The sequence below is a fragment of the Haliotis rufescens genome, unplaced genomic scaffold (genome assembly GCF_023055435.1).
Source record: "Haliotis rufescens isolate VD_foot unplaced genomic scaffold, xgHalRufe1.0.p SCAF_40, whole genome shotgun sequence".
NCBI classification, from domain to species: Eukaryota; Metazoa; Mollusca; class Gastropoda; order Lepetellida; family Haliotidae; genus Haliotis; species Haliotis rufescens.
Window position 1 is genome coordinate 213,183 of NW_025964113.1, and position 20,731 is coordinate 233,913.

The window sequence follows — 20,731 nt, forward strand, 5'->3', positions numbered from 1 at the left end:
GGAGGCTTTCAAAGGGGAGTGGGGGTCATCATATACACAGGGTTGAAGGGTTATTTTTTAATTCTATTTCCCCGAACACGAACACATTACTATGAGCACGTAACACCGGAAATACCATGTCAGCAAATCCGTGTTGAAGTATGCAAATTAATCATGTAATTACCATGTCTGGTTGTAAAAAGAGTTCATAATATTTCTGGACTTATATTTTTAATCTATTTTATTAATTTTATTCAATATTTCATTCAATATTGTTTCAATTCATTTCGGTGAAATCGTATGTAAATGCCATACATTGAATCGCTGAAAGTCATATTTGTTGTAGTTTGACTATCATATTTTAACATAAAGTTTTCGCAATCACGTCCGTGGAAGGATTGACGGTGATTGGTCAACTTCTTCCATACGAAAAAAATATCCAGCAATAGCGATCAGCTGAACCAAACGGTTATGCTTAAGGTTATTAATTTATTTCACATGTATATAGTAAAGCTTCAACTAACATGATATCGGAATAAATTATTCCTGATAAAATAATAGTTTCAGATACAATTCTTCTGCTCATTGTATCAAAATTCTTTAAAGTTATATAACTGGGGAATGTTTGACCGAATCACTTCCGGCTTGGTTTACGAGACAAGACACGCGGTAATCTTTATCTCTGCATATAAAACAATGGCAATCAGAACAGGAAATACAATTTAATCGGTAAATCATCATGTCTAATTATCATGTGATTTATTTCAAATTTTGTATTGGCCAAATTTAATTGTTATAAATCTGTTCGTTTTCCTGAATTCGCTGAAGGGATACGATGTAATTTTTTTCTGTGGAAGACAAACAGGTTTTTATCACAAATGTAGGCACTGTTCATGTGCTTCATTCCGATTCGCTATATAGACGGGGTATATAAATTAGCATTTCCCACTTATTTTAAGAGACAAATAAACATGTAATTGCAAATCTTAACCTCTGCGTATGAAAGACTGTCCCGCATACAGTACACAAATACCATTGAATTTGTAAATCATCATGTCTGGTGATGTTTTATCGCAAATTTAATGTTTTCAGTGACCAAATTTACAAACAGCAAAACAAGCACACAAACTCTTATTGCCGCCATGACCATAACCATGATAACACATGAGATGTGCAGTAAAGCAGTGCACATGAAAAGGGAAGTAATTAGTAAAATCTAAATATGTTTCACATTTGTATACTTATCCTGCATTACTCCATATTGTCTTTTGACAGAGAGACGAACTGTGTGAGATCCAGCTGCTGTTCCATCAACTGCCAGGAGGCAGCACCCCCCTCGCACAGTCGGCAAGTGACCAGGAAGTCATGACGTCACATCAAAACACATAACTGCTTTAACTTAGATGTCATAATACAAATGTAAAAAATATTTAGATTTTACGAAATATTTTAACTTATCCTGCATTTTTATCAGATGGCATGGCTGGTAGGCATACCTTCAGATGTGATCCATAGTAAACCCTTGTCAAGGTCCGATGAATCGGCACCGCATACAAATGATGATCGGAACATCTACGACCATTCCTGTCTTCAGGAAATAAGAGTCGATACAAAAAGGAAAAACATGAATAGGTGACAGAAATTGAATGAGGCGAGTAGCCAAAAACTAGAACATACCTAATAGCGAAAGTGAAACGCAGTAGAGCCCTCTAATCTGAGGTAATAAACACCAGAGAGTTCAACAGGCCTTGATCGGGGTACCGAAGAATCAGCGGCGGCGGCGGCAATACCTACAACCATTCTCATGGGCGAATGCAGAACGCAGGAGAGCCTTCTTGTCTGGAGGTGAGGAACACCAATGATGTCGATGGGCCCCGCTCAGGGTATTGGAGAATCAGAGGCGTTGGCGTCAGCGTCGGTGTCAACATCTACTACCATTCCTGTCGTCAGGAAGAGAGTCGATGCAAAAAGTAAAACCTGAAAAGGTGACAGAAATAGAATGAGACGGGTAGCCAAAAACTAGAACTGACCTAAGAGCGAATGCGAAGCAGTAGAGCCCTCTTGTCTGGGGTGATAAACATCAGGAAGGTCTTCTTTGAGTGGCATTTAGAAGTTGGAGTGATGAAGTAAGACGAGTTCTATGGATGAACAACTTCTTTATTACAATTGGTGCGACGTTTTGGTGTAGATCCTAACACCTTTATCAAGCACATCACTTGCTTGATAAAGGTGTTAGGATCTACACTGAAACGTCGCACTAATTGTAATAAAGAAGTTGTTCATCCATAGAACTCGTCTTACTTCATCAGGAAGGTCGTCGGGCCCCACTCAGGGTATCGGAGAATCAGTGGTGTCGGTGATTGGTGATCTGATGGGCTACAACCAGGGACATCTTCCAAGGCTGTATCATCACGGAGGTAGTAGCTGGCGAAGGCGGTGACCGATCGCCAAGAACAGCTTTCCATGAGCGACTGGATGGAACAGTTATACTGTGAAAAGGCATGGTAAATACGATTTCCCTGATCTCGTGTGGGTTGATAGCCTTAGAGGAGGGTCCAATCCGGCGGCCTGGAACCAGAGGAAAAAAAATATTCCGGCTGACCTCTGACTGTGACGAAGGGAACCAGCATAAAAAAGGTGTTTCCTAGGCTTGCGGCAGGCTTTAGATTGTAGTAGGAAGCCTTCAGTGCCCTTACTGGGCATAATAAACACTCCTCCTCATCCTTGGCACCCACAATTGATAAGGGCGAGGGGATAATGAATGATCTATCAGGCTGTCCTGGGAGTTGATTCTTTATGATAAAGTCCCAGCATGGCCCATGATGAACGGCGTCCTGAGTACCGCGTTCGAACATGACTCGGGTGAAGTCAAGGTCGTGGAGCCCACTGACCCAATCGGCAGTAGCCAAAACCAGTACAAATTACGAATGGGAAGACCCTAAAGGTCACAGCCTATAAACAAGTAACAATGTAACAGCATACAATAAATGTAGAAACACACAAAATAAAGAAACAAAAAGCTTTAATTTCCACAAGGGATACAAAGTACCGGTATGTACATCCCTGGAGGTGACAAAGCAGTTATGTGTTTTGATGTGACGTCATGACTTCCGGTTACGTGCCGACTGTGCGAGGGGGGTGCTGCCTCCTGGTGGTTGATGGAGCAGCAGCTGGATCTCACACAGTTCCTCTCTCTGTCAAAAGACAGCAGTGAATGCAATATGGAGTAATGCAAGATAAATACACAAATGTGAAACATATTTAGATTTTACTAATTACTTCCCTTTTCATGCGCACTGCTTTACTGCACATCTCGTGTGTTATCATGGTTATGGTCATGGCAGCAATAAGAGTTTGTGTGCATGTTTTGCTGTTTGTAAATTTGGTCACTGAAAACATTAAATTTGCGATAAAACATCACAAGACATGATGATTTACAATTCATACACAGGGGTTAAGATTTGCAGTAAAGCAGTGCGCATGAAAAGGGAAGTAACTGCACATTAAATTGGATCACATTGTTTTTAAGTATTGTAGCATTTCACTTTTGGGGTCGTGTGTTCGAGACTTGGAATATTTAAGGATTTCTTTTTTTTAAAAATGGAAATAAAAACGAAACGTGAGGCAGACTTTGTGATGATTCGCCGGTGCCTGAGAGCCAAGAATCTTTTTTTTCAGCATTACATCAGATTTACTCCTTCCTACCTGCCCAATCATCTGTCTGTAGTAAACTGATGTTTGGAAAGAAGTGAGATTTTCCTGCCTTCATGCACAGAAGAGTTGTAAGCTGCAAAGTGTTATTGTGGGGACAACTACTTTCTACAGTTGACAGTGAAGAGGATGCCAGTTGCAAATCTAAAAGTTTAGTTTGGTGTGATTGTAGCCAAAATACAGGATTTATGTCAGTGATATAATAGAGGTAAAGTATTTGCAAGAATTGTATAATTACATATCAATAAAACATATTCAATACAACTTCAACTCATTTAGTGAGCAAATTTATTAACATCACAGTTATATCACTGCTGCCTGTAACGAATCAATTCTGAGCCAGGCAAACAAGTGCATGATGACACAATCAGGTAAGCCACATAGTGTAACCACTAGATTTTCTTGGGTCAGTTCTTACGACAAGCATGGGTAACTGGGGACCTACGAGGGGTGTTCATTTAAGATTTCCCCTGACCCACTTCCGATGGACCTAGTGGAATGAAACTTGGCAAAGGTATTAGTCTTTCTCCACATAGGAACCACCAAGAGTTACACACTTCTCCCATCATTGTATGCAACTATGGAGACCTCGCTTGTAAAAGCCCTCATATTGCGTCTCAAACCAGGACTTGACTTCAGAAATCAGTTTTTCATCATCTGTGAAACGTTTTCCCTTCAAAAATGACTTCATGGTTGGAAAGAGGTGGAAGTCAGATGGTGCAAGGTCAGGAGAGTAAGGAGGATGTGGAAGGATTTCATAGCCACAGGACAAGAAATACATCATCACTACTCCATGCTGGTCCCAAAACACCGTGAGCATGACCTTGCCTGCAGAGGGTTGGACACGTGCCTTCTTTGGGGGTGGTGACTCCACATGCTTCCATTGCATCGACTGAACTTTAGTCTCAGGATCATAGTGATGGACCCATGTTATATCCTGTGTGATAAGTCTGTCAAAAAGTTTGCCTGGTATTTTTGGCACATGTCCAAAAGATCCTTTGAGCAATTGACTCGTTCCTGCTTTTGGAAAGGTGTGACCAACCTGGGAATCCATCGTGCAGACACATTATGCATGTTCAAATTGTCATGGATGATTTTTTCCACAGACCCTACACTGATCTTGATATCTTGTGCTAACTGGCGAACAGTTATACGTCGATCTGCCAAAATGGCGGTCTCCTCTTGATGGATAGTGTCCTCATCAATGACTGAATGGGGGCGACCAGGAATGGCAGCTGTTTCCACAGATGTCCGACCACACTTGAACCGGCGATGCCAGTGTTTAACAACGTCATATGATGGGGCATCTTCCCCAAAAGTTGCTTTCATTTCATTGAAAGTTTCTTTTGGTGTGTGACCTTTCAAATATAAAAAACTAATCACTGCTCGGTATTCTACTGGCTCCATTGTCACACCCTACTCGATCATAACACCTGTAAAAGTGGTAAGATTAATAGTTCGGTGCTGCAAATTGAGACATAACCCATAGATACATGTATCAAATTTCAGCCAAATATGATAACCCTAAGTAGTTTAGGGGAAATCTTTAATGAACACCCCTCGTATCTGTCCTTATGGTGGTGCTTTATTGAAGGGCAACTCAGTTTATCCAACTAATCAAAAACTGTGCTTTCAGATACAGAGTACAATGAAAACCAATAGGTCCATGTAGTTGACCTACCTTGTTTGTAGCTGTGTTGATGGATATATCATTCTGTGGGCTGGCAATAAGGAGAATAAGAGTCGGCACTTCTCGTAAATTAAGACAGTAATTATTGAGCCTTGTTCTCTGGCTGTTAAGTACTGGTGTCATCATAGTAGCATAGCCCTGCTTACAGGTATCTGCCAGAGTACTGGCTGTACTAGCATCATAAGAAAATCTGATGATCTGTGTGAATTTGGCTGTCTCTGATTCTGAAACAAACAGAAGGCAGAAACATGTTTACTGTGAATATGGGTTTGGAGGAGGAAATGCTGTTGGAACCTCAGGGGACCGAAGTTAGAAGAATAAGATCATTCTCCTACTAACCAGAAGGTCAAGCTTTAAATTTTGAAAAGAAAAGAAAACAACCCAGAAATTAAACCATACACTACTGCTCTCCCTGGTGACTTACGTGTGAAAGAACATGCAGGAATCACAGCTTGAGGGAACGGACTTCCTGTGATACAGGAAGTAGTCACGGTTGTCTGGCTAGACTGGTCATAGAAGGCGTAGTTAGCATCACAAGTAAGATCGCATGTGTAGCCACCATTATTGCTGAGGGCTCTGCAGGACTTCTGACCATTCACAGGCTTGGGGATGGACGTTGGTGAACAAATGGCAGCTGAAAGTAAAAAAAAGGAATACAACATCATTTGCTCAAATAAAATTGAACGTAGATTTTTCATGAGTGGACCAATCAACTTCCGTATGAAAAAGGGTAATCAGTCATCAAAATGAAACAATCTATCAGAAATGCTATAACTTCATACAAGCATTTATAAATCCATAGGGGTTCTGCGGTCCTTTAAGTTTGTCATAATAGGATTTGAATATTTGGGCCCCTACTTTTTTCATGATTTCATCAGCATAATGACAAGGCCACATGACTTCCATGCTTAACTTTGGCCAATGAAAATGGTCTTGCATTAGTTCAGCATAAGTTGTGATGTGAGACATATATGGTTGTTGTTCGATATTGACTGTACAAAATACTTGGTACATTTTATAGGGACAAAAATCACAATTTGTATATATAACCAAGAACACATTGATTAACTTGAATTATAAATTGTTGTGCATCACATATTGTATATGAATCTGACTTGGATCCAGCCTAAAATTGAGCCATTTGTCTCTGTCATGGAAGTATAGCCAGATTGATATCTACTATGAAACTTGACATTATAGTGACACTATGGATAAGCTTCAGCTGAAGCAATGTCATCCTAAAATCTTCCTTTGATCTTGATATAGAACTTGACCTATCTCAAAATAACATTGTCAAGTTATAACTGAAATGATGGTCATTTAACCTTCTTTGGATCTCTAGACAAAACACGACTTTAAAGTGACCATTTTGTATGGACATGTTAACTGAAAGAAATCTGGCATACCTAGATTATTATTGTTGGCTATTTCTACTTTAAACTCACGTTTGATCTAGATGGTAAAACTTTTATTGACTAGTGGATTCGTTAATTACAGGGAACCTGGCATGCCAAGCTAAGTATTATAGGCAATTCCTTCTTAATACTCACCTTTTGCCATGACCTGGAATTGGCATGTGTTCCTATTTCCTGCAGCATCAATTGCAGTAGCTGTGATCCATTGAACAAAGTTGGCTTGGCTGACGAAGGCTGCAGAAATGTTCAGTGCTGGGGGGTTGAACAGAACAGAGGGAGTGCTGCCACTGTCATCACTTACAATCATACCTAATGCAGATACACTAAACTGCCAATATTTGCGGTCAGTTTCTTCCTTGAATTTCTCTACCAGTGGATCTGGGCATCGAATTGTTGGTGGTACTTCATCTGAAAGAAATAGACAGTAAAACTAAGAAAACATTTAATAAATGGGTATAGAAATATACTGCATGAAATTATAAATGCTACTCAGTACTGTCAGAAAAATATGAGTAAATCTAACATTACTCACATCCATTAGCTGAAGAGAAAAAAACATTGACACATGCCCTCTTTTCCAGATGTAATGACACATGCAAGGTTGTGCAACACATATTATTCGGAAAATGTTTTTAAAATATAGCATCATTCTAGATTACAGCAAGTTTTGTTCACTCCTTAATACCTTATCTTAAGTCAGTACTGTGACAGACAACAAAGTTATTGTCATGGCAAGGTATGGATATGGTAATGGACATCAGGTAACACTGATCTTAAAACACATACGTGTGCCTTGTAGCATGTTTGTATTTTACACCCATGGTATGACTGAGTCATCCAATAAAGAGAGAAACAGCACTGACCATAATAAACCTCTTTTACAGTCATTCACATGCAGAAATCTTCCAAAACAAATGCTATAATGATAGGTTATACACAAGTCACGAATCAGAAACCTGTGATTCACATTTCTATAGGATCAACATGCAGATACCTGATTGAATGTCACTTCCCAAAGATCTTTGTTCAATAGAGGATTAAATTATATATAACATATATGACAAAAAAGCTCTAGGTAAAATTATGTAGATAATTGGTCAGGGCATTAGATTTAGATAAAGTCGAGGCCTGTTTATTGTGGTCAGGAAGTGTGAGATATTTGTTTGAAATCGTTAAAAAACAAAAATACAGGTGAATCCTCTCATCAAACAAAAACTGCAGAAAGTAAATCCACATCTTAAAAACCCAGAAAAGACAGACGTGACATGAAAAGTGCTCAGCAAACATCACATTTAAAAGAAAACACTTGATGCCCAGCTTCCAAATTTGGATGTAAGTTAAAGCTCCCTTACAGCACTTGTCAGCTAAAAACAGACTAAAACTTTTTAAGTAAATATGAATAATAACTATTCATTATTCATAAGGACTACCATGGGCATTTCTTTGTAATTAGAAAACAGTATTCAGGGAGAACATGTTAGTAGAGAGTAACAAAGTAACAACACACTGCTTCTCAGCTGTCAAGTTTTCTCATGGAATGACAGAACATATAAACAGAACACATTGAAGAGAACACCAAGTCCAAGTCACATCTCACCTCGATCCTCCTCCGCTGCAACCAAAGTCAGTTATGTGGATATTGAATATATACAAGTACACCTGTCATAAAGAAGACTTCATTATTTGACATTTTAAAAAAGGTCAAAAGTAAAACAAACCATATCAAAAGGCATGAACTGACTATTGGTTTGTCAGTTTAAAGCCATGTTCTCATCACAACTATGTCTGAGATAGTATTCATCATGGCAAGGATGGAAGAAACTGGCTGCCGGTTTGTTTGTTCAAAGTCATGTTCTGATCACAGCTTTGTCTGAGATATTGCTCACAATGGCAAGGATGGAAGAAACTTGATGCCGGTTTGTTTGTTCAAAGTCATGTTCTCATCACAGCTTTGTCTGAGATATTCCTCATCATGGCAAGGATGGAAGGAACTGGCTGCCAGTTCGTTTGTTCAAAGTCATGTTCTCATCACAGCTTTGTCTGAGATATTCCTCACAATGGCAAGGATGGAAGAAACTGGCTGCCGGTTTGTTTGGTCAAAGTCATGTTCTGATCACAGCTTTGTCTGAGATATTCCTCATCATGGCAAGGATGGAAGGAACTGGCTGCCGGTTTGTTTGTTCAAAGTCATGTTCTGATCACAGCTTTGTCTGAAATATTGCTCACAATGGCAATGATGGAAGAAACTTGATGCTGGTTTGTTTGTTTAAAGTCATGTTCTGATCACAGCTTTGTCTGAGATATTGCTCACAATGGCAAGGATGGAAGAAACTGGCTGCCAGTTTGTTTGTTCAAAGTCATGTTCTGATCACAGCTTTGTCTGAGATATTCCTCATCATGGCAAGGATGGAAGGAACTGGCTGCCAGTTTGTTTGTTCAAAGTCATGTTCTCATCACAGCTTTGTCTGAGATATTCCTCATCATGGCAAGGATGGAAGACACTGGCTGCCGGTTTGTTTGTTCAAAGTCATGTTCTGATCACAGCTTTGTCTGAGATATTCCTCATCATGGCAAGGATGGAAGGAACTGGCTGCCGGTTTGTTTGGTCAAAGTCATGTTCTGATCACAGCTTTGTCTGAGATATTCCTCATCATGGCAAGGATGGAAGGAACTGGCTGCCGGTTTGTTTGTTCAAAGTCATGTTCTCATCACAGCTTTGTCTGAGATATTCCTCATCATGGCAAGGATGGAAGGAACTGGCTGCCGGTTTGTTTGGTCAAAGTCATGTTCTGATCACAGCTTTGTCTGAGATATTGCTCACAATGGCAAGGATGGAAGAAACTGGCTGCCGGTTTGTTTGTTCAAAGTCATGTTCTCATCACAGCTTTGTCTGAGATATTCCTCATCATGGCAAGGATGGAAGGAACTGGCTGCCGGTTTGTTTGTTCAAAGTCATGTTCTGATCACAGCTTTGTCTGAGATATTGCTAACAATGGCAAGGATGGAAGAAACTTGATGCTGGTTTGTTTGTTCAAAGTCATGTTCTCATCACAGCTTTGTCTGAGATATTGCTCACAATGGCAAGGATGGAAGAAACTGGCTGCCGTTTGTTTGTTCAAAGTCATGTTCTGATCACAGCTTTGTCTGAGATATTGCTCACAATGGCAAGGATGGAAGAAACTTGGTGCCGGTTTGTTTGTTCAAAGTCATGTTCTGATCACAGCTTTGTCTGAGATATTGCTCACAATGGCAAGGATAGAAAAAACTTGATGCTGGTTTGTTTGTTGAGATCATGTTATCATTACAACTATGTCTCAGATATTCCTCATCAAGGGAAAGGATGGAAGGATAATCAGTTCAACAGTCCAAAGATAATCAGTTAATATCATATGACTTTTTACCCCTATCAACAGTGACCTATATGGTTGTGCTTGTGCTCACTTGTCTTGATTAGTTATACGTAAAACCCTACTTCATAATAATTTAACAAAAACTATTTTAAAATTCCATCAATATCAACAATTTTTACATGAAAAATACCCTCACATAATATGCTCATCAAAACAATTTAGGGAACACTGATATTTTGTAGCACTGTTCATTCGATTCCTTTTTAATTTGGTAAATGGCCTCCTGATCGGCGGCTAACATACTGATATTGAAGACTACCCTTACTCAAGTGACTTCATGACCAGAACAAAGAATTTAAATCATACTGGGCTCGTCAACGATCATTTTGACCTGCACTCATTTTCATGGAAATTTCTGTTGTAATCTCCTCTTCACAGCTGCTGTAAAAATGGAGATCGTGCATTTGCTCACTTATTCTCATGAAGCATGAGCCACAAGGAATTTCTGTGCAAAATTTGTGTTGATAAAGGCAGGTCGCTATGAAACTGCATCACTGTGTTCAACGTGCAACAACGTCGACACCTCACGATTGAAGAACGAGCCAGAGCTATTGGGTGGCTAAATGAGAATGTTTCACATCGGAAAGCTGCTCGAAGGTTAAATGTTAGTCCATCTGTCATTTGCAGATTACGTCAGCGATTCCAACAAACACAGACAGTACGGGATAGACCAAGGTCAGGACGCCCTCGTGTGACAACAGGAAGAGAAGACCGGTACGTTGTTGTTGAAGCATTGAGGAGGAGAACAGTCACAGCAAACCATCTTCGAAGGCAACTGAGGGCTGCTACAGGAACAAATGTCAGTGACCAAACCATAAGAAACCGTATGAGGGAAAGAAACAACAGACCCCGACGTCAAGCCGTTAGACCGCTTCTTCTTCCGCGTCACAGAGCAGCCAGAGAATCATGGGCACGGCAACACCGACAGTAGACAAGACAACAGTGGTCAGCAGTTCTTTTTTTCTGACGAATCTTGGTTCTCACTGCAGCATAATGACATCGTGTTCTTGTCTACAGACGGCGTGGGGAACGTTTTGTTGACGTCAACGTCCGTGAGCACAATCATTTTGGTGGTGGTAGTATCATGGTGTGGGCCGACTTCTCATTTCATCACAGATCCAATCTGTATGTCATCACTGGGAATTTGAATGCTGTTCGCTACAGGGATGAGATTCTGAGACCAATGGTGATTCCTTGTCTTCATCGAATAGGCCCACAGGCGGTTTTCCAGGATGACAATGCTAGACCTCATCGTGCACGCATAGTCACTGACTTTCTGGAACAAAACAATGTTACTCACATGAAATGGCCAGTACATTCTCCTGAAATGGCACCCATTGAACACGTATGGGATCTGTTAACGAGACGTTTTAGGGAGAACCACCCTCCACCTCAAGATCTGCGCCAGCTTGCTTAATGGCTGAGTTTGGAGTGGCATGCTATCCCACAGAACACACTACAGACATGAGTGACATCCATGAGGCGTCGTTGTGTTGCATGTGTGGCTGCTAGGGTCGGACACACTCGTTACTTACTTTTCTCTCATGGCCTGGATTTCAAATTTTGACCCCAGTGACATTGACATCAACACCTGTTCAGGTTATGAAATGTAGTGGATTGTTCATGATTCTTTCTTACTGTATACTCGGTCATTATTGAATTTACTACACGTCTTCGTTTTCTGTTCCTTTTTGATTTTAAGTGCAAACATATCAGTGTTCCCTAACTTCTTTTGAGTAGTATATATATGTCAACTTAGTCTTTGGGTTAAAAAGAATTTTTATCAAAATCAAAACAACAAAAACTCCAGACATACCATGGATTCCTGAACGTGATTATGTCTTCCACATATTAAAAAAAATGTATATGTATTCAAAATAAAGACAATGACACAAACATAAATGTCAGTCTTATGAAATATATATATTTCCTTATAATCACCAAGAAATGATAAATAACTATATGGACTACATGTGAATAAAATATATATTCTATGAAGGAGTAGTATAGGTAATGGTGATTCTAGACCACTGCCACTGGAGCCAGATGTACCCCCTACACAGCTACTACAGAGGTAATTTTATATGCAAAAACCATGATGCAATTCAATGATCGTCATGACTCGTATTAAAAGAAACATCAATATTAATTGATAACGGATAAAATTTACTATAGCCCGCGAGGATATTGGAAAGGTATAGGAGCAATTAAAAAATTAGCCACTACGGCTAAGGTATCTAAAGATGTAGCCAAGGATTGGTTAAAGAAACAAGCGATGTGGCCAATATATTTACCGGCCCCGTGTTACATACCGAGGAAGAAGTTTGATATTTTTACAACGAATGAAGTTCATCAGGCTGACCTCTTGTTTCTCCCCCATGATAAGGTAAGACGCAAAACATATAAATATGCTTAAACTGTAGTAGATCTAGCTACTCGGTGCAAAGAGGCTGAGCCATTAACCACGAAAGATTCAACAGAAGTAGCTAATGCACTGAGCCGCATATACAAACGCAGACCACTAATATGGTTAAGTTGTTTCAAGTTGATCCTGGTCGCGAGTTTATGGGATCAGTAACTAAACTATTAACAAAGCACGATGTCACAATAAGGCGTGGCAAAAAAGAGGCCCCCCCATAGCCAAGCTATTGTCGAAAGATTTAACCGGACATTAGCAGAACGTTTGTTTGGATATTAGTATGGGATTGAAGTGAAATCTGATCGATTAAGATCAACCGAATGGGTGACATGATAATCAGCTGTTGTATCAGCGCTAAATAATAAAGTAACGAGATTAACCCGGAAGATACCATCTGATGCGATGAAAATTACACATTCTTCTTTACACCTTTAGCTTTTCTTATCTCCCCATTATCAGACTTCTTTATAGAATACATCTTAGGTCTTAATCCAACATACTCCGCAATAGGAGTTCCAGCACATTCTTCCTTCATCTTACCTAATACCTTTTTATTTACTGAGCTGTGTAATGGATTATCTTTAGGGTAATCGCTTGAATCGTACATATCTATTTTTTCTGCCATATCTTTATACACATTCTCGGTTTGTATTCCATCAACAAAGAATCTGTGTCGGTATATAACACCTTGCATCTATCGCCGTATTGCTTCTTAAGTTCGTTGTAATAAAATTCATACATTAAGTGTTTTGACAAGTCAAGAATATTTATACCAACGTACAGCGGTCTGTTGAATTTTATATTACTTTTATGCATATGTAATGCGGCTAAGTCGTTATCAAATATCTTGCTTCTGTTAAAAGCCGGACTGGCTATAAGTTTCCTGAGTCTTTTTTCTGCATGAGATCTGACCAATTTAACATCAACATGCTTCCTTAGATTCTCCATAGTTTTTCCAAATACTGAGTTATTCATGAGCTTATATAGTTTCTTTTCGAAATCGCTGGTAGCCATCTTTCTTAAATCTGTGTTCAGCCTTATATAGGGCTCCATCCAAAGTCTTTGATCAAACTTAAGAACTCTGTGTATTTTCTGTAGTTTGATGCCTAGTGATAGATATAACTGGAGATTTCTGTAATGGACTATATATTTTGTCTTATCCATCATATTATTCTACGTTAGCTAACCTAGTATTACCCATCAAGGAGTGTTGATATTCTGACATCCAATCTCTATTAACCATTAATCTTTCGGGAGTAAGCGGATAACTGTTATGGTCTTTGTGTAACTCTGATGGATATTCAACTTCTAGTATGTACCATTTATCGGAATCTGTGGGAATATCATTTACATCGATATTTTTTACCCACTCAAACCCTCGTGGGTAAAGGTTGGCTCACAGCCCATCCGTACAAATTGTTGGCGTCGAGATATAATATGTGCGTATTGGGTTTACTCAAATCATATCCTTCCACTAATTTATTATTGGCTTTAGAATACTTTTTTCGCGGTCATAGATATACCACCTCTAAATCCTTTCTCAACAAACAAGTGCATATCATAATCGGTGAGTAATTTTAGTTCTACACTGGTCTTCTTTAACAATGCGTCCCTCGAGAGTCTGGAATTGGACTGGAATAGTACCATGCTGGATCCAAACCGTATTGTTTTGAACATGTCTTTCTAAATATCTCGAATATATTGGCGAGTAACAGTACATCAGTTTTTAAGTACAGATCGCTATAATCACCTAAATTCTTACAACCTAATTTATCCCACAGCATGTTTATAATTGGCGTCTGTTATTTTAGATTCTGTTAAGTTACTATAGAATGATTCAACGGGTGGTAATTTAGTTTCGGCGAATCTAGACCAATCATCCATATAATCGTAAGGATGTACACCTTTTCTCAGCAACAAATGCCGACACCAATCAGTATATTAATTTGTTATAGCAAAGTCATCGGGATTGTTCGCGTTAGCTAAATTGTCCAGGGAAAGAGAAACTGTACGGAGTCTATGAATCTAAGCCCATTAGTTTGTTTTGTTCTCGCTTTCCCATCCTTGTCCGTATAATGTATAGTTTGAGTCAATGAGAATGATATATATTTTTCCATTTTATTAGGAATGCACTTTAAGACGCCATCTGTCTTTGAGATAGGTTGCATGATGAGATGAGAATCATATCCTCTAAGGTTGTGAAACACAACGGGGATTCTTTGAGAATTCATTTTTAGTTTCAAGATACACTCGTCATGCACGGCTCCCTGATAATTACCCGTGACGTGACAATGATCTCTTACGGAATCCCCATTCAGGGGATTATTACAAACATGACAACTCGTTTACTTCTTATAGGCTCTCCAATCATCCCTCATCATACACATGGGTTTCTTACATGATAAAATTCCCCTGATTTTTCTCTCTTCATTTTGCAGATATTTTAGGAACTTTTCTACTGAATTCGGACCTCTGTAATTCACGGGCGCATTTGTTTTCCCATCATACCTTACAACTATATATCCAAACCCGCAAGGAGTATGTTCTTGAATTTTGTACGTAAAACTACATTCAGTAATACTTATCTATACTTATCTTTATATTGGTTTGATAAGTGCTTCGAAGTCAGCGTAAATTATGTATGGTTCTGGCATTTGATTACAATAATGCTCAAGTATTAATATTTTTTTTCCCTCTTTAGGCATATCGATCCTTATAGCAGTCTGCCCAACACCTCCGCAGACTTCTTTATGCACTTCTAATAGATATTGTCTACAGTATTCCATGCAGACATCTTTCACAGAAATATTTCTTTCCTGCATGTTTTGTTTATCTCATAATAACCTGCTTAAACTCTTTATCCACAGATAATGATATTTCCCCATCTTTTTCGATCAAAAATGAATTGATTCTGGAAATATGTTCTGGGGCGGAGCTTATCCTGTGTACAACAATGCCTTAAGGAGAATGTCCGAAAACATTTATATCTAAATTATTTTGCTTTTCCACCTTATAAATTTGTGAGATTGGTGTAGGTTCGTCTATACCATCAAGGTTGAGTCCGTCTTTTTGGGGATAGCTAAAAGGTCTATCCGGATGTTTGTCTGCGGGAAACAAGGCAGATATTATCATCATTCTGAAACAGTCATCACCTTTATTTTTTACATTAATTATGACTTTTTTCTTCTTATCATACGAGGGTAAATCTATATAAGATCCACCTTTCAAAGGCATATAATTTGTTTTATCTAAATATAAAGAACCTCTATTAGTCCAGCGTTCTAAAGTTTCTTGTATCTGCTGACTCAGATTTGGTTATAACTTCTTGGTTGCCACAGAAATAAGGTTTGGTATATTCAGTGCTATCGTCTGCGTTACTAACTCCACATTAATTTTGCTCGATACAATGGGTTTAGCATCATTAACATCCATGTTGGAATTAATATCCATCTTCCAACCTTTTAGATATTTACCCACGCCGCCTGTGGGTACAAATCTCAACAGCGGGTTGATATTTATCAACAACCGGCTCAAAAACTGGTTGATTATTATCTAGTAAATCAATCAATTCAGCTTTTCTCATTCGAGCATAACCTCTCAGCCCACTATTTTTCGCTTGTGCTTTGAGTTCTCTAATAGTCTGGGGTTTGTTGTATTCCAAACCAAGTAAGGTAAACAATTCAGCTTTTTGCATTCGAGAATAACCACGTAGACCACGTTGTTTTGCTAAAGCATTCAACTCTCTGACAAAAACCATTGTGATGTAATGGTATATGCTAAATGAGAAAAATGTCTAAATGGCTATTTTTCATACATATAAACACGTATTCTCCCCAACTTATTCCTCTCGTTGATGTAATCTCTCTTCCTGGCATAAATAATCTTGTTCCTGATCTTATCAGCGACATGTTTCTTGCATAAGCAGTAACGGCCTTTGGTCCCTATCCCACATACAGAACATGTATAGTTTATATTTCCCTGTCTAATGTAGTAAGCATGAATTCCACAAAATTCTTTCACGCAATGCCTGCCACACATACTAGGCTTTCCCATGAGTGTAAATCTGCACAGATTCATGGTTGTTATACACCTATCATATCATTTGTCTAAAGGCAAATCAACTGAGTCTCTGCCCGTTGTCTAGCCGGTTGAGCCATATTTAAAAAATGACTATTGCCGAATGCGCCACATTTTCAGCTGTGTGCATTTCACCTACTCAAGCCGGTAATTAAAAAATCAGATTACCGATACCTTTAAATGAGTGTCCCACATTTAAATTGAGTAAACGTTCTTAATTGACATTGAGTTAATCCTGTTATTCATAACATATTTAAGTGACGTCCTGTTCACTCCATGTCAGAACCATGGCAAATGCACAAGTTCAAATGAAGTTCATTGAAAGTGGCAGAGGAGGCGTCATTTTGTACTATGATGGTGAGGTGAGGTGAAATTGGGTTTAACGTCGCGTCCAAGATTATTGCACTTATATAGCGACGGACTGATGCCGATTTATAGTGCTAGCTCACTGAGATACCATGCCGCAGTTTAACATGACTACCCCACTCAGACACAGTATACTGACTCCGAGCCGACCAGTCCTTGTTTTAGCCCCTTAATGCCGAGCGCCAGACAGGGTAACAACAAGTACAATCTTTTAACGTCTTTTTGTATGACGCGGCCCGGGATCGAACCCTGGACCTTCCGCTCTCCGGGCGGACGCTCTACCACTAGACCACGGAGGCGGTCTGTACTATGATGGCTTTAAGTTTCGGTGTAAGATCAGTCGTGGTGAAAGAAGATACTGGTCCTGTATTGTCAAGGAGTGCACTGCAAGGATCACAACTCAGGGTGAGTTGCTTCACGCCACCTCGTGACAAGGTGGATGATGTGTGGCTTGATGCCATTGCTGACTCTCCTGCTGGCCCTAAAGTGACCGCCTTCATGGACTATGTGACAACCAGTTGGTTTCAAGGACAGGCCTTCATCACAGAGATTTGGAATCACTTCGACAACCAAGGCCACCGTACCAACAATCACTTAGAAGGGTGGCACAACAAGATAAAGAGACTTTTCAAGAAGTGCCACCCGAGGTGCCGATCTACAAGGTAGTGAAGCTCTTTCAGCGCGAGCAGTCACTCACGGAGGTTGCAGTCCTGAGACCCTCTCACCAGTGGTCAGAACCTTCACGAAGAAGGAAGTACAATTCATTACACAATCGTGACCTGTAATGTGACAATGTAATATGACCTGTCATGATATCCATCAATGTAATGTTGAATAAAATTTTCAAACCTGTAGAGGTTATGAATTCTCTGATGAAATCCTCCTTGGGGCACTTATTGCATTTTCCTTGCTCAAGAAAATCTACATGACATAGTTGTAACCATTTTCCTTAATAAAAAATGTTACCACACAAAAAACTTAGTTTTTGTATGATATACGACCACCCTTACGGGGCCTCACCCCCCACGGCGCCTCACGCCAGGGGGAGCAACTCTCACCCAAATCACTGTCAAATGCTGACGGAATGTGGGGAGGTGGGTGGCCGTGCCCCAAGGAGGATTTCATCAGAGAATTCATAACCTCTACAGGTTTGTAAAATTCTCTTTCAGATTAAATCCTCCTTGGTGCACTTATTGCATCAAGACAGACTCACAGGTAATCGAGGAAGTGGCATCCGTCAGCAATAGGCGTAAATAAATACATCATATTTGATTATTCAACAGAATAAAATATTGAGTTCAATAAATGGAACCAACCTTATCGTGAGGCACCTGCGTCGAAAGGCGGGGGCTAGAGACAGGGCGTGGTCGACCATATATTATGATAAAGCCTGGTTTTGCGGCTTGTTTTCATAAGTTGAGAACTCGAAACCCCCCCCCCCCACTTTTTTGGAACAAGTGATATAGGGGCGTAGATCACGAGAGACTATAACCCGCGCTGAGCTAGGCCAGAGGGTCCCCGAGGATCGAAGGAGTGCATGTGCAAAATACGAGTATTATCGACCGCAGAAGATAAAATCCGGACCATTACTGAGCAGTATAACCGGAGGACTGTCTAAAATCTCGAATGCTCAATCGGCTAGAGATTAGAACTTTGCCCAGTTCGGAGAACTGACTGACCAAACCGAGCACGCTCGCTTGAGTGTTTGTCGAGTTGGTAATGTTTGATGAACGTGCTCGGCTGGCTCGAAAAACAGCCGCGGAGCAGATGTCCTCAATGGGCAGAGCCGCGGCGTACACTTGTGACGTAGCCACTGCTCTAACCGAATGAGCCTTCAACCTGGTAGGGGGGTCCCTGCCTGCAAGTGTATACGCTGTACAAATGGTTGAAACTATCCACCTCGAGGTAGATTGTTTGCTCGCAGGTTCCTACCGCTGTAACAGCAAAATAGTCGGTTATCCTGAAGGATACCCATAGTTCTACTAATATAGGCCTTGAGGGTGCTGCAGACATCCAAGACATGATGTCTTGCAGTGGTCCCCGATGAGGAAGGCTGTGAAAGAGCAGGTAGCTCAATAGGAGCCGTTCACGTGGAAGGCGTGTGTGACCTTAGGACGGTAAGAGTCCGGTAGTCGAAAACTAACTCTGCCTCGGTGGAAGACAGTTATTACATAACACGAATGTCGCCTACCCGCCTGCCGTACGGTACCGCCACAAGGAACGCCGTCTTCCAGCTCAACAGCTGAAGAGAGAGAGACGACAGATCCCGAAAGGAAGGACGGGACAGCCAATCGAGAACGATTGACAAGTCCCAAGGGGGACTGATCCGCCGGACTGATCTGCAGAAAAAAGATCTGCAATCCCTCTATCGACACACCAGCGCGCATAGCAGGCCTATCTATCCTCGTACTGAACGTTTGTCGAATCCCTCCGCGAAGCCAGTATTGTGTCTGCAACTCGTGCAGGAATACCGCTCTTCTGGGGGCCATTCCTGACAGTGGCCAAGCCACCCATTGAATCCTGGGATTCGGGTGGAGGGCCCCGTTCTGGGATAGGAGGTCTGGTCGTAAAGGTAATATAACAGGAGGCTGAGCCAGAAACCTGAGTATTACTGGAAACCAGGAGCACAATTAGTCGCGCAGGCTGAGTGCCTAGCTGAGACAGGACCTTGGAAATCAGAGGTACTGGGGGGGAATGCCCACAGAACTGTCCATCCAATCTAGCTGGAAGGCGTCTGGTGCCACCGACCTCGGGTCGGTGACTCGGGAGCAGAACGTTGGTATCTGGTGATTCACCCCAGACGCAAACAGATCCACCTGTAGCGACCTGTATAACAGGGAGAAAATCCCAAATATCCCCGGGTCGAGCCTCCACTCGTGAGGAGCGAGGATCCGGCGAGACAGAGCGTCCGCATGGACATTGTCCACCCCCGGGAGATAAACAGGTAGCACCCTGATGTATGAATGTAAGTCATCACCGTTTGGTTGTCAATCTCTAGACGAACCACTTGGCCACGAAGCAGATCCGGGAAGCGTTGGAACACCAACCTGACCGCTCTCAGTTCTAGCACATTGATATGCAGTTTGATCTCCTGCTGGGACCATAGTCCCGAGGCAGTGTGATCATTCAGAACGCCTCCCCAGCCGGAGAGTGACGCGTCTGTTTGAACTGTGAGAGACGGAACGGGAGTGTCGAGGGGGAACCCCCGGGACAGATTCCCGACCTCGGTCCACCACTGAAGGTGTGTAATGAGCCACTAAGGAGTCTCGAGATCTTCCTAGTTTGCCCGAAGTCGACGGAGTGCTTGTTGAATGGCACTCATTCTCAAGCACGCCCGCCAGACCACATTCACTGTCGCCGCCATGTTGCCCAGTAACTGGAGCCATGTACGAGCAGTGTGACTTGCGCTTAAGGAACTTGATATCTTGTGACAGATACACGTCCTCTCACCGTGTTGAAATTAGCCCCTTGGAAGACTAGATTCTGAGTGGGGCTCAGATCTGACTTCATGAGATTGACTTTCCACCCTAGAGTGATCAGAATGTCTATCACGTCTTGTGTAGCTCTCTGACTCAGGGATTGCGATAGAGTTCTTAGTAACCAGTCGACGAGGTACGGATGGCAGAACCGACCTTTCGACCTGGCCACTTGGGCAGGAAACAAC

At 41.0% G+C, this 20,731-nt stretch overlaps 1 protein-coding gene across 2 annotated transcripts in view; it reads right to left on the reverse strand.

Moving 5' to 3' along the window:
- Positions 1-20,731, reverse strand: part of LOC124140324 — a 237,584-nt gene that overhangs the window by 103,134 nt on the left and 113,719 nt on the right. For both annotated transcript variants that reach the window (XM_048382708.1, XM_048382709.1), the window contains 3 exons: positions 6,931-7,203; positions 5,805-6,014; positions 5,372-5,604 (listed from right to left, as the gene is read on the reverse strand). In XM_048382708.1, the coding sequence (XP_048238665.1) occupies positions 5,372-5,604; positions 5,805-6,014; positions 6,931-7,203 (716 nt within the window). The remainder of the gene's footprint in view (positions 1-5,371; positions 5,605-5,804; positions 6,015-6,930; positions 7,204-20,731) is intronic.